The 14,691-nt window shown below is 51.7% G+C and overlaps 1 protein-coding gene across 1 annotated transcript; it reads left to right on the forward strand.

The window, feature by feature from the left end:
* The first annotated feature begins 6,505 nt into the window (after positions 1-6,505).
* LOC138089245 (complement C1q and tumor necrosis factor-related protein 9) lies at positions 6,506-13,992 on the forward strand. The gene is made up of 4 exons (XM_068984668.1): positions 6,506-6,532; positions 10,751-10,932; positions 11,827-11,889; positions 13,220-13,992. Exons 2-4 carry the CDS (start codon positions 10,767-10,769, stop codon positions 13,990-13,992), a joined length of 1,002 nt encoding a protein of 333 aa, XP_068840769.1. The 5' UTR covers positions 6,506-6,532; positions 10,751-10,766.
* Positions 13,993-14,691: the final 699 nt, after the last annotated feature.

The raw sequence follows: 14,691 nt of genomic DNA on the forward strand, positions 1-14,691 counted from the left end.
CGCCTGGGGAAGGAGAGGCCCGGCTGCCCGCTCGGGTTCCGAAGTTACGCTGGGCGGGGCCCCAGGAGCATCGCTGATGACGAGCTGGTCCAGGCTTGGACCGAGGGTGCTGTGCTCCCAGAGGAGCAGGAGGAGGGGGGTTCGGTCACTGGCCTTCCCGTCTTGAAGGGGCGGGCAGTGCTGGGGCTGTCCCTCTCCTCTAGTGTGAGGGAAGGGGTGTTGCAGCCTCGCAGGGGTCCCGGGGTGCCTGGCGTCTTCTGAATCCACCTCTTCCATGTTTGGTGGTGGGGAGACCAGGCCGGCGTCTGCATGCAGTCCAGGGTCCGAGGTGCACAGAGACCTGTGTGCCCCAGAGACACCGAGGCTTTCAGGGAGGGGGACCCGCTGCTCCCTGTGTACACAAGTCCCCTCCCGCGTGCCATCGCCTGGGCAGAACCCACGAACCTGCTCACACACATGCATTTGCAACAGAAAACCCATTCCCCTTAGTTTGACGATAAAGTGAACGTGCAGACGCAGCAGCTCAAAAAGCACCCAGTGCCTGTCCGTCTGTCCTTCCTGATGCAGCAACAGTGACACAGACGGCCCTTCTGCTGCTGCGAATGCAGGGGACTCCAGGGTCCCGCTTCCCCCGCGTTCCTCCATTTGTCACATGAACCCAAGCAGTAGTGCCAGCCGTGTGGTGATGCCCACGTCGACAGGTTTCTGAAGATGTGTTTCTTGTGAAAGAGACCTGAACAGGTCCAGAGAGAGCAGTCTTCTCCAGCGAGGGCCACGTGGCGGACACCTGTCAGCGGTCACCCCCCTGCCTTTGTCTCGTCGTAAATTTTGATGAAAATACTCGTAAAGGTGCCGGGAGGAGAGCCGCCCATCATCCTCCAGGTGGGGGTCCAGTCAGGCCCTGGCGTTGTCTGCTTGAGAATCTCCCTGTGATGTTGAAAGCACGGAAGTCCCTCTTTTCTACCAGGCCCCTGCTTGAGCATCAGCACACCTGTGCTGTCCTAACAGGGGATACTTGAGCCTCCAGGTGTGGTCCCAGAGCCGCCCCCCAGGGAGGTGCTCCCTCTGGGCACCTCGGGCCCGGGATCCCGGACGAAGGCCCCTTCTGTGAGGGGGCTTCCTGGGAGGTGCTGTGGCTCCTCGTGTGTGTGTTTCCTTTTTGAATAGATGTCTCCATTCTAGTTGCATTTATATAACTGACCTTTTTTTACTAACAAGGCATAATATATTCTTCTCGTGGGGTCCCCAGCAGAAACTGTAGGCGCCTCTGTGCTAAACACATTTGTGTGTGTATGTGGCAGTTGTGGACGGTTAGGTTGCTTGGTTGGTTGTTTTTTTAATAAAAGAGAATTACTTTGAGGAAGTAAGGCAAATCAGTTGCTCATGTTACATTTCCAGTGAGGACTCGGCTCCAGTGCAGAAGCACCCAGCGGGCCCTCATCTCCCCTGACCTCCCCCAGTTCCCCCAGCTCCCCCACCCCCAGAGCATGGGGACCAAGGGATGGAGGTGCTGTTGGCAGCCCTGGTCTGTCTCCCAGCCGATCCCCGACTCCCTGCTCCCCTCTCTTCCTTCCCCTGGGTCTTCCCGATGGAGGAGCCGTGAGTGCCCCAGGCTGCTCACTCCCCACCCCCCCCAGCCTCTCTGTACAAGCAGCGGCCGCTTGGTCAGATGTCCATCCCAGATGACTCCCGCTTGGGTTTCCAGGTGATCTGAAAAATCACTAAAATACGTTTAAAAGGATGTAGCATCCTTTGACCTCTTTAAATCTGTGTGTCTGCCTTGGGTTTATTAGCAGATGCCTGCAGAATAGATGGGCCGGGGTACTGTTTTCACATTTGCCAAACTTCCTTCTTGATTCCTTGTGCGTCCCACTTGGAGAAAAAGGGAGTCAAAACAAACAGCCTCCTGTCCAGATTGTGTATGGACTTCTCTGGAAATCTCACTCTCTCTGTCCTGCCGTTTTTTTCTTTTTAACCCTACACTGCATAATATGGGTGGACCTGCCTGCCAGAAAGATAGAATAGCATTGTGATAAATTTCACTTACTCTGTTACTCAAGTTAAAGTCTCTGCTAACTTTGTTGAAAGACCTGGGAAATGGCCTCAGGTCCGAAGCAGCGTTCTCGGTTTTGATGAAGCCTAAAATGTAGAACGGTCTTGCAATAGGTTGTGAGCTATCATAAAGCGGGATATCTCTAAAGCTCTGGAGAAGTACCATCCTTGTCTTTGGCTTGGAAACTGGAAGAAGCAGCCGTGATTTGCCAGCCTCTTCCTGGGACTTGTGTGTTTGTTCTCAGCTGATCTGATCTTCACCCCTCTCCGCATCCAGCGGACCTGATGTTATTGGAAACATCTCCGTCGTCATCCCCCATCTGCCCACCCCCACCCCACTTCTGAATTTTTCCATGCCTTTTTATTCATACTACAGAGGCTGAGCTCCATGCCTGTGCAGAAAATCTCCCAGATCCTACATCGCTGCTGTCTAGACACAGAGCAAAAGTGCATTTAATCCAAAACCTGTTTCACAACAGAAATGTTCCGTAGAAGCCACAACCCAGCACTTTATCAGTTGGGGATCTCTACAAGCCCAGCCTGCTGGTTCTCGACGCAGATCAACTCGGTTACCCAGCTGGGACACGCAGCCCAACCACCTGAGCCAGGGAAGTCTGGGAGAAGAGAAACAAACGTGTCCCTCACCACTGAGTGCCAACAATTATGGATCAATGTGGCTTGCTGGCCAGGGATGCTGGGCACACAACAAGCTCAGACTGCCCCAAAGTTGTCCCCATAATAATCTTAACCTACAAATTGTCTTCCTGTTAAAATGTCACCTGGCTAATGCTGTTCTCAGGATGTATGCAACAAAGGTGGAATTGAAGAGACTCTGAAAATAACATGTAGAAAACATCTGATCTTGGAAAAAACCCGGAACTTAGAACACTGGACGCACATTTAGTGACGACAAACTTAACATTGCCTTCTTTGTTGTTTATTAGGTATCCGGCATGAATTTATTTAGAAGATACTGTAACTGTGATTTAACAATTGGTCTATTTTTTTTTTTTTTTTGTAAATATCAACATCCATCATGTTTGACTTACTTACTTTTCAAGGCTTTCCAGGCCCTGTTCCTTCAATTCCAACTCGTCAACATCAAGACGATGTTATCTGTCGAGGTCAAGTGACAGCTTCCCAACTGATGACGTAGCTGTTGTCAGCTGACATGTGTTGTATAAGATTGCTTGTACGACAAGTATGTACTTTCTCTGAAGTTTTTGTAAAAAAAAATTTATTTACAATGCTATTTGAATGATTTCTTGTAAATGCTGTGAATCTATATTTGTTGTTTTGTATCTGTATATTAAAGTTAATTTGTCAAACTGACTGTAGTAATGCATTTAAGTGTGTGTGTGTTGCCTGGTGTGTGTGTGGGTTGTGGGTGTATTATGTATGTATATATGGTGTATAGGTGAGTGTATGGGTGTGTAGAGTATGTGTGTGTCGTGTGAATGTATATGAGTGTGCATAGTATGTGGGTATGTGTGTGGGAGGTGTGGGTGTGGGTGGTAGGGGTGTGTAGTGTGAGTGTGTATGTAGTGTGAGTGTATGAGTGGGTGTGTAGTGTTTGGGTGTGTATAGTATATGAGGTGGGTGTGGGTGGTTGTGTGTGTGTGTGTGTGTGTGTGTGTATCATATTTTAAGTGGAGAGTAAGTGTCTAGGAAGCTTTCTGGGATTTACAACTCATTCCCTGCCTGGATGCCAGTAGATTTCTTTTCAGCATAATGTCACCATTAATGACTTGGTCAGACTGCTGGGTAAGTGTGGAAGAGAGGTCTCCAAGGGAACAGAGGAGCCCCTGGGCTTGGGGAAAAGCCCCAAACATTGAAAAGAGACTGGAGAAGCTAAACCTGAGTGAGAAGGCCCGTTCTGGTTCCCAGGGGCAGGAGGCAGCTGCTGGCCCTTCCCCAGAGAGGCTCGGCCAGCCATGTGCACTGAGCCAGGCCAGTGGGGAAATTAGGGAATTTCCCTCCCTAACTAACAGCTCGGGAAAGTCAGAAAAGGCTCACTGTTGCTGTGGCTGTCACCAGGAAGAGGTCCCCACAGAGGTTGCCACTGACTCTATATCTGAACAGCTACTTGCCCCCACCTCCTTTCAGTTTAGTTCAGTCGCTCAGTTGTGTCCGACTCTTTGCAACCCCATGAATTGCAGCACGCCAGGCCTCCCTGTCCATCTTCATTCAGACTCACGTCCATCGAGTCCGTGATGCCATCCAGCCATCTCATCCTCAGTCGTCCCCTTCTCCTCCTGCCCCCAATCCCTCCCAGCATCAGAGTCTTTTCCAATGAGTCAAGTCTTCGAATGAGGTGGCCAAAGTACTGGAGTTTCGGCTTTAGCATCATTCCTTCCAAAGAAACCCTGGGGTTGATCTCCTTCAGAATGGACTGGTTGTTTCTCCTTGCAGTCCAAGGGACTCTCAAGAGTCTTCTCCAACACCACAGTTCAAAAGCATCAATTCTTCGGTGCTCAGCTTTCTTCACAGTCCAACTCACATCCATACATGACCACAGGAAAAACCATAGCCTTGACTAGACAGACGGACCTTAGTCGGAAAAGTAATATCTCTGCTTTTGAATATGCTATCTAGGTTGGTCATAACTTTTCTTCCAAGGAGTAAGCGTCTTTTAATTTCATGGCTGCAGTCACCATCTGCAGTGATTTTGGAGCCCAGAAAAATAAAGTCTGACACTGTTTCCACTGTTTCCCCATCTATTTCCCATGAAGTGATGGGGCCGGATGCCATGATCTTCGTTTTCTGAATGTTGAGCTTTAAGCCAACTTTTTCACTCTCCTCTTTCACTTTCATCAAGAGGCTTTTTAGCTCCTCTTCACTTTCTGCCATAAGGGTGGTGTTATCTGCATATCTGAGGTTATTGATATTTCTCCCAGCAATCTTGATTCCAGCTTGTGTTTCTTCCAGTCCAGCGTTTCTTATGATGTACTCTGCATAGAAGTTAAATAAGCAGGATGACAATATACAGCCTTGACGTACTCCTTTTCCTATTTGGAACCAGTCTGTTGTTCCATGTCCAGTTCTAACTGTTGCTTCCCGACCTGCATACAGATTTCTCAAGAGGCAGGTTAGGTGGTCTGGTATTCCCATCTCTTTCAGAATTTGGCTGGACTGAAAGAGGGGCTTATGCTCATGGGCTGGGGGTGTGGATTCAGAGGGTGGTGCCAACAACACAGGAGGGCACCCATGGAGGGAGGAGCAGGCTGAGGGGCAGGGCTGTCCTCAGAGGGGCCCTGGGGAGTCGCCCAGCAGGTGAGTCACCCACCCACCCACTGGACACCAGAGGGGCAGCAAGACGGGTGCTTGTCCAGTGGGGTGTGTGGTCCGGAGCATCACTAGAATGCAGCACGTGTCCTGTGACATGGGAGCAAATGTCTGAGTTCTGGGAGAATTTCAGGGACCACCCCTTTCCTGGGAGGTTGGGGCAAGAGACAGGGCCCCAGCAGACCCCAAAGGGGAGCCCTCAGAGCTGTTGTCTGAGAAAGAGCATCAGGGTATTTGTTCTCTTGATGTTATTTTTAAGTCAGAAATCAACGTTAATAGACTGACGGGAAAAGAGAGGAATCAGTGATTATATGGGATTGGAAAAAAGGTTTCACCATGTTGTTCTTGGGGCTTCCCATAGACAGAGGAGTCTGGTGGGCTATAGCCCATGAAGCAACTTAGCATGCACACATGCATGTCCTTAGTGATGAGTGTGTGTGTGTGCGTGGGTGTGGTGAAGAAGTGTTAATTGCTCAGTCATGTCTGACTCTTTGTGACCCCATTGACTGTAGCCACCCAGGCTCCTCTGTCCATGGGATTCTCCAGGCAAGAATACTGGAGTGAGTTGTCATGACCTCCTCCAGGGGATCTTCCTGACCCAGGGATCAAACCCAGGTCTCCCGCATTGCAGGCTGAGTCTTTACCGCTGAGCCACCAGGGAAGCCCGTGTCTTGTGAAGAGGACAGGCATTTAAGTCTTAGGCACTCAAGTGCCCACACTGACAAGAACTACACGGAGTGGGGGAGACCTTAATAAGTGATGTCACATTGAAGTGTCCGGGGTCTGAACAAGGCCTAATGGTACCATCTTCGGTTCGGTTCTGTTGGCTCATAATTGACCCAAGGTCAGCTCAGAGCTGCACAAAGAAAGCAGAGGCACAAAGGTCTCTAAGGGGAGGAGGCTGCCAGGGATGCCTCCCTCCAGACCCACCCGGAAGCCGCCTCGCCTTCTCTCAGTGAAAGAGGAGGAAAGAAGGAGCTCTGTCGGCTGAAGTAAGTGGTGTTGTTGGACGATGGTGGACTCGAGCATTGCCTCAGTTTTTGAAGTTCTTCCAAGATGTCTTGTGCTCACGAGTTCCCTCCCCTTCCTGCTGTTTTGCAGATCTTTGCCTGGCAGGAAGGCGTGATTTTATTTAGTTTGCTTCTGATTCCTGGTTAGCAGAGCTCCTGGGTGCCTCCTGCAGCCCTGGGTGCAGGTAAGTGCCTTAAGACACAACTTCTTTGCATTAAATTTAAGGCGTCAGAAAGCAGCTCTTGTATCACTGGTGTGTGATGGGTGTGCTTAGTTGCTCAGTCATGTCCGACTCTTGTGACCCCATGGACTGCAGCCCGCCAGGCTCCTCTGTCCGTGGAATTGTCCAGGAAAGAATACTGGAGTGGGTTGCCATTTCCTTCTCCAGGGGATCTTCTCAACCCAGGGATTGAACCCACGTCTCCTGCACTGAAGGTGGATTCTTTACCCACTGAGCCATCAGGGAAGCCCACTTTTTGCAAAGTAGGTAGATGTCTACAGAGTTTGGGGGTGAGAAAGGAGTAAGCCAGTTCCAAATACACTCTGAAGAGGATACATAGGAGATAGAAGCAGATTTTGAAATCTTTCTGCTAGAACTCTGCAGGCTGTCTTGGAGGAGGGTGAAACCCTAGAATAAATTGCAAGACCTATCTAGGGAGCTTCCTGGAGAAGCTTGGATTACCTTACACAAATGTCAATGTGGACATTCTTAGATTCCTGGCAGTACTAACTTACCCAGGGTAGTTTAAAACAAGGTCCTCAACATGTGTTGAAGAAGAAATACATATGTACAAAGTACAGAGAAAGTGAGGATAATGTCTTCAGTGACGGCAAGTTGGAGGTTTAGGCTCTTGGGCAGTTACGTCTGGGGTGACTCTGGGCTCACGAACCCCTTGTGTTCTGTGCAGCCTTCAGAGTCTGGAGGTTTAGAGACCCAGGGAAGATTGCTCTGCTGGGTTCTGGCTGATCCTCATTAAATCTTCCTATTTGGAGAAGTAGGAACCTTGAGAAGTGGAAACCCTTAACCTTGGCCGTGGACCAGGGACATCATGTCCTTGGAGAATAGTAATCAGGGTGTGCCCTGAGTGACCTTTTGTAAAGCAGTCCAGTAGTGAAGGAGAATATAGATCAAACATAGGAGAAACTACCCAGAAACAAGAACAAATTTTACTTGGTTCTAAAAGACAGTAACTCCAAAAGCGTTTGCAGTCTGTAACCCTTTGTCCCTAGCTGTTTCCGTATATTAGGGTTAGGGGCTCACAGGGGCTTCCCAGGGGCCCTCCTCCGCCCATGGACTTGACATTCAGCAGGAGGACTATGTCCACTCCCTGGGCGTCCACACTGGCAGTATTGAAACTCTGCCGTCCCTGCTGTCAGAGGTGTATTGTATCACCTGAAGGGTTTCCGAACCAGTGTATCCTTAGCAGCTCTGTGGGCTCAGTGACTACAGGTGTCGAGCCCTACTCACTTTGGATGGGCGCCCATACCTTTGACAGTGGAAGCCTAGCATCGCTAATAACGTAGGCTTGGGTGCGGGTAAGAGACCCCACATAACAGGCTTCGGTGAGTCAGCAGAACATGCAGGTCTCGCCCGTGTCACCAACAGGCCAGGGGGGCAGGGTGGCCTGTGCTGTCATTAGAGACCAGGATTTCTTGTCCCCAGGGCGCTGCCCTCCTTCAACGGGTCCACGATGGTGCATGAGGGAGGGGGCACCCCTTCCCGGGAACGTTGTGGTCCACACGGTGCCTATATTGGTTTCACCCACTTCCCAGAAGACACGGTCTAGTTTCACGGTGGACCTAGGCTGCGAGGAAGCTGGGTCATGAGTCTGTTGTGGGCTGCCACATGCTAGCTAGAATTTCTGTCACCATTGGCGATGGGGAGCAGGGACGTTAGAGAGACTAGAGCCTCCACTGAAAGCATCCACAAGGATTAGGTTCAACATCCAGCTGCCTACCTGTGAAGATTCGCACATAGTTAGAACCGGGATAATATCCATTCATTCAACCACACAACAAATACTGGACTATGATATGCTGGAAATAAGAAAGCGTGAAGATGCAGCTGCTGTCTTCAGTATGCCTTTACCTGCAAGTGCTGCCGGGCCAGGGGCTGTGTGGAGAATGGGTGGGGGAGGGGGGAGAGCTAGAGAAGACAAGAGGGGGTGGGGGAGTGGAGGAGGGCAGCCACCGGGGGTCCTAGCTCCAGCACCTTCTACCCAAACACGGGACTCAGGAGTTAAACCTTGCAACTGAGGAGCCAGCCCGAGGCTTTGTGAGAAACACCCATGTAACTTTTTATTTTGAAAAAATAACCCACGAATATGATTTCTCCTCTATGCCTTGTACAAACCCTCCTGTCCATCTTCTAAGCATTTTTTCTTTAGAAACGGTGCCGCCCCTTATCTTGTTGCCCATCTGGGGGCAAAGGTGTTCCTTTATTCACAACTGGCACTTCTGCCCATGTCAGGTGTGCAAGAGCCCAGAAGAGACTCCCGGAAGGGTGCACATTTGCTTACATCTCAGCTCCTCTCTGGCCGGAGAGCAGTGTGCAGTTTATCCCAGCTTGACACTTTATGAGCTCACGATCTGTTTTATTATTGGAATAATTGTCATGCACATTTTGAAAAAAATTTAAAGGGAGAAATACAGACCCTTACAGAGGCTGGTGTGTGCAGTTTAGATTTGACTGCAACCAGCCACTTCTGAGTTAAACAGAAGAGGAAGGTGTAGATTATTTATGGAAACTGGCTCTGAGAAAACTCATCTGGATTTCCTGAAAGGGAGTAAGTTTGTGACTTCAGAGGGAAACATCTGCCTTTCCTTTTCCAAAAATACTTTTCTTTGCATCAGATTGGGCCCTGAGACACGTAGTGGCTTCCAACAGGTGGCGATGTAATCCTTTGTGTCACAGTCTGGCTGGTTTTAGAAAATGTATCTCTACAGACAGTTTTATAGACACTGTAAAAAAGCCTTTTTTTAAAAAAGAAGCTCTCGGAACACCGGCCCCCCCCCCGCCCCCACTCCAAAGCAGCCGTGTGCATTTGGATATATCTGCTTCTAATCTGTGTTACTACACTCACAGGCACACACTGTTTCATTGTGCTTTACAGATACCCCATTCTGTAACTCATTAAAGGTTTGGGGGAACCCTGCATTGAGCATGAGCTCCTTTGGTGTCCCATTTTGGGACAAAATATTTCACAATATTCTCACAATATTTCAAATGTCTTCATCACTATTTGTTATGATGATCTATAATCAGTGATCTTTCACTTGCTGAAGGCTCAGGTGGTGGTTAACATTTTTCTGGAATTGGTGGTGAGGGCGCTTCCCTGGTGGTTCGGAGGGTAAAGAATCTGCCTGCAATGCAGGAGACCCAGGTTTGATCTCTGGGTTGGGAAGATCCCCTGGAGAAGGGCATGGCAACCCACTCCAGTATTCTTGCCTGAAGAATCCCACGGACAGAGGAGCCTGGTGGGCTGTAGTCCATGAGGTCACAAAGAGTCAGACATACCTGAGTGACTCACTCTTTCACTGAAAATTAACCTATGTACACTTAATAGACCCCAGTATAGTGTAAACATAACTTTTATATGTACTGGGAGCCAAGAAATTTGTGTGACTCAGTTTTATTGTGATATCCAGTTTATTGCAATGGTTCTAGAACCAACCTTTCTCCTGTCTCTGAACTTGACTCCTCCCAGTACCTCCCGTAAGTGGAACCAAACAGTGTCTGCCCTGTGTGAGTGGCTAAGGTCACTGAGCACGGTGTCCTCAAGGTTCATCACTGTTGTAACATGCCTGAGTTTCTCTCCTTCTTAAGGCTGAATCGTGACTGATCTCTGCATGGACTGCATTTTGTTCATGTGTCAGTGGACACTTGGGATGTTTGCACTTTTGGTGATTGTGGACCACGCTGCTGTGAATGTGGGTATAGAAATATCTGGGAAAGCCTCTGCTGTTGCCTCTTTTGTGTACACCCAGAAGTGGGGTTGCAGAGCAGAGGCTTATTCCATGTTTGCTTCACCAGTCAACACATGGTTTCACGCACATCTTGTTTTTTGCAACAGCCCCGAAAGGCAAGCATTCATCTCTTCTCTGGCTCCAAAAAGGGATTTGCCCAAAGCAAAACAGTCAACTGGAGTGTCTGCCCAAAGGGACTTGGTCAGCGGGGGTTTCCTGACCTGGGATGTGGCTCTCTCTTTGATTGCTCACCAGTAAGAGCTGCCCCGACCTGCCACATCCCTTCAAGGCTGTGTCCTTCTATTGTGGGTGGCTGGTCTTCTCCCAGCTCCCACCCTGACCTGTCCTGACCCTTCTGTCCAAGCCTGACCACTGAGCAGAGCAGAGGCTGTGTCCGTGGCTGCGGTGACGAAAGCCTCTCCCTCTTTCCGTTCAGCCCTGTCACCCAAGCCATGAGGATCTGGTGGCTCCTGCTTGCCTCTGGAGTCTGCATGGGGACAGTGAGCTCACAGGACACCTGCAGGCAGGGACACCCTGGCATCCCCGGGAACCCTGGTCACAACGGACTGCCTGGGAGAGATGGACGAGACGGAGCAAAGGGCGACAAGGGGGACACAGGTACCCACCAGCTGCACCTTCAGCTGCCCTCCACTCCTTCCCACTTCCTCTCGCCTCCTCCATTCATTCATCGCCTGTGCGCTCAGCACCTACCCGCTCACCCCTCTCCATCCATCCATCCATACCTCTCTCCATCGCCTAGAAGACACTGACAGAGAGCCTGCCCCGGCCAGACCCAGCCTGGGTGTGGGGTACAGGGCAGCACAGGCCATCAGGACCCTGTCCTCGTGGGCTTTCCCGCTGGGTGGGGCTGCGTGCCTGCCCGCCAGCATCTCCGGTACTGCAGGGCCGTTTTTAGGAGCAAGTGACGTCATGGATCTTTCTGCCTTGGGTGGCAGGTATGAGGGGTCTTTGACACCAGGGCCTGGAGAGATCTGATGGCTGGGTCTCTGGCAGGGAGCACCCAGCATGGTGCTAACCTCATGGCCTCCTGTCCCAGTGGTCTGCACGGCACGTTGACCACCACTCTAAGGCATTGGAGAGGTCCTTCCAGAACCCGCCCTTCCATCCCCAGTAGTGTGGTGTGAGCATGGTCCTCTGTGCTTTCGTAGGAGGCTAGTAGACCTTCCAGTCCACTCCCCACGGAGTGATGGAAAAGGGGCACAGGTGAGAAAGCCCCCTCACCCCCACCCAAGTCCTTGTCACGTGAGAAACACACGGCCGTCATCGTCAGCTGCGTGCCTGGGAAGCCCACCCGTCTACTTCCAGCCCGCTGCTCTGCCCACTCAGCATCCTTGCCGCTTGCCCCAAATGCCCTCGCTCACCGCCCCTCCCCCTACCAAGTGTCGTGTGTGAGGGGTCCAGGCTGGGGCTCCCTGGGACCCTCTATCACTGACCCACACTCAGGAACGAGCTGGAATTTTAACTTCTGCCTGTTTTCTCACTTTTCACCAGGAGAACCAGGACATCCCGGTGGCCCTGGGAAGGATGGGATGACCGGGGAGAAAGGAGAACCAGGTCAGACACGGCTTCCCTCTTGGCCGCCCTCGTCCCAAGCGGTCAGTGATGTGGCGAGAAGTGTTAAGTGCTAACCAAGGACAAGTCGCTTACGGGGCTCTGAGAGTGACCCACGGGAAAGGCTACGCGGTTCTTCTCTCCAGAAGCTCGCAGTTCAGTGCAGGGATGGGCGGACTTTCTATAAAGGGCCACAGCATCCCAGTCATGACCACTCAGCTCTTCCGTCGTAGGGGAAAGCAGAGAAGAGGCCTCAGCACGCAGGGCTTTGTCCCGTGAAACTTGAATTGTACATGATTGTCACGAATCTTGGAACATGACTGGTGACCATTTGAAAACGCCCAGCATTCCTAGCTTGCGGGCTATTCAAAAACAGTCTGGAAGGTGGAAGTGGACGTTGGTCTGTGGTTTGCTGAAGCCTGATTCCGCGCTAGGGCCTGAGGAGGACACAGGATTCTGACTCGGCGGCCCTGGAGGCGGGAGGGTGCTGATTGGGGGCGGGAGGGTGGTGATCACAGCGTCCTTGCCACACTAGGTGGTTCTAGAGCCTTCCATGTGCTGACTCAACAGCCTATACAGGAGGCAGTTTATTATCCCAGGTTACAGGTGAGGAACCGGGTGCAGGTGGGCGTCAGCTTGTGTGGAAGTGGTGGAGGCCGGCTAGATCTTGGCGTCTGACTCCAGAGCCGTGCTCGCTGCCCACCAAGCCCAGTCAGGCTCGGGTTCGGGAAGAGGGGGCAGCCAGGCTGGGGGCGGGGACAGGGGGAACCAGGACAGCGCGATGCACCCGGCAGAGCAGAGGTCGAGTGAGGAGCTTCTCGGGTGTCAGGTCATCAGTACTGCGAGTCACCTCTGCTGACGGCCTGGTGAACCTGCTGTCTGGGTTCTTCCTGCTTCCAAAGGAGTCCCTGGGGGACAGGCAGAAAGCTGTCATTTCTTTTTTGGGCTGGCCATGTCCTGGGCCATGTGGGATCTTGGTTCTCCCGACCAGGGGGACCAGGGATTGAACCCTCGCCCCCTGCAGTGGAAGTGGGGAGTCTTAACCACTGGGCCTCCAGGGAAGGCCCAGTGAAGAGCTGTCATTTTAACATGAGCCCCAATGCTGATTTAGTCGATATTACCTGAGTTAGTGCTCTGGGCGCACTTGAACGTGCGCGTGCATGTGCGCGCGTGTGTGTGTGTATCTTCACAATTGAGGAGTGAGTTAACTTTTGCACCCTGACCTCATACTAAGCCTAGGTGCTGCTTTACTTCATTCGTGTTCTCAATAATGTCTTCACAAGACAGAGCTTCACGAATCATCTCTTCCTCTGTTCTTTCTCTTCCTTCTCAGGGGCAGATGGACATGTGGAAGCGAAGGGCGTCAAAGGTGACCAGGGCTCGAGAGGACCCCCAGGGAAGCATGGGCCAAAGGGACTTGTGGGCCCCCCGGGGGAGAAAGGCCTCATGGGAGAGACGGGCCCCCAGGGGCAGAAGGGGGAGAAGGGCGACGTGGGGCCCATGGGGCCAGAAGGGCCGGAGGGCAGCACCGGACCTTCAGGCCCAACTGGACTGCTTGGGCCCATAGGCCCCATCGGAAAGCCGGGTCCCAAGGGAGACGCTGGCCCCCTGGGGCCCCAGGGCGAGCCTGGAGTCCGCGGCCCAAGAGGCTGGAAAGGGGAGCGAGGAGAAAAGGGGAAAATTGGCGAGACACCCGCCTTGCCCAAAAGCGCCTTCACGGTGGGGCTCACGGTGCTGAGCAAGTTCCCTCCATCAGACACTCCCATCAAGTTCGACAGGATCCTGTACAACGAGTTTGGCCACTACGACGTGGCCACGGGCAAGTTCACCTGCCACGTGGCCGGCGTCTATTACTTCACCTACCACATCACCGTCTTCTCCAGGAACATCCAGGTGTCTCTGGTCAAAAACGGGGCCAAAGTCCTGCACACCAAGGACGGTTACACAGGCTCCGAGGACCAGGCCTCAGGCGGCATCGTGCTGCCCCTGAAGCTGGGGGACGAGGTGTGGCTGCAGGTGACTGGAGGGGAGAGGTTCAACGGCTTGTTCGCTGACGAGGATGACGACACGACATTCACGGGCTTCCTGCTGTTCAGCAGCTCCTGAGGGGTGTGGGGAGGGCAATCTTCCTCCATCTACCGGGGGGGAAGACGTTAGCTGATGATTTTACTCTATTAACTATGTCATCACTGTCATAACCATAAAAAGGTAAAAAGAGGAAAGTTCTCCCTAAAACTGATTCTACAAAACTCGGCATCCCTCCAAGAGTAAATCTAAAAATACCTGCCATGTTTATTACAGTTTATTTAATATTTTTCCTCATTCCCACGGTCCGGAGAATCCTCTGCTTGTGTGTTCCTTGTGGGAAGTGTTTTGATATCATTTTAGTGCTCGAAGGAGCCACAAGACTCCTTCAAGATTCAGGTGTGAATCACCCTGGGGCAAAATTCTTCTCACCTGTGAACATGAGGAAGCAGGTAAGAAGTTATCTTATACAGCAGTGGGCAGGGCCTGGGACAGCGGGTCCCATCCACCAGGGGGAAACAGGAAAGACAAGAAGGGTCCCAGGACCCAGCCAAGCCAAACCCAGCAGGGCAAATTCCATTAGTTTCTTCACTGTTTACCTTCTAAAATCTTTGAAAGAAGGGAACAGAAGGAAAAGTTACTGAACAGGGAGACCAGGCAGAGAGTTGGAAGTGGAGGGTGGTGATGTATATTCTAGTTAGTGCATGATGGGTGAAAGGGAAACCAGCCCTCCAGGCCATAATGGACATTTCCTGTTCAGACTGGTACTGTCCACTTCCC

This window comes from Capricornis sumatraensis, chromosome 12 (genome assembly GCF_032405125.1).
Source record: "Capricornis sumatraensis isolate serow.1 chromosome 12, serow.2, whole genome shotgun sequence".
NCBI lineage: Eukaryota > Metazoa > Chordata > Mammalia > Artiodactyla > Bovidae > Capricornis > Capricornis sumatraensis.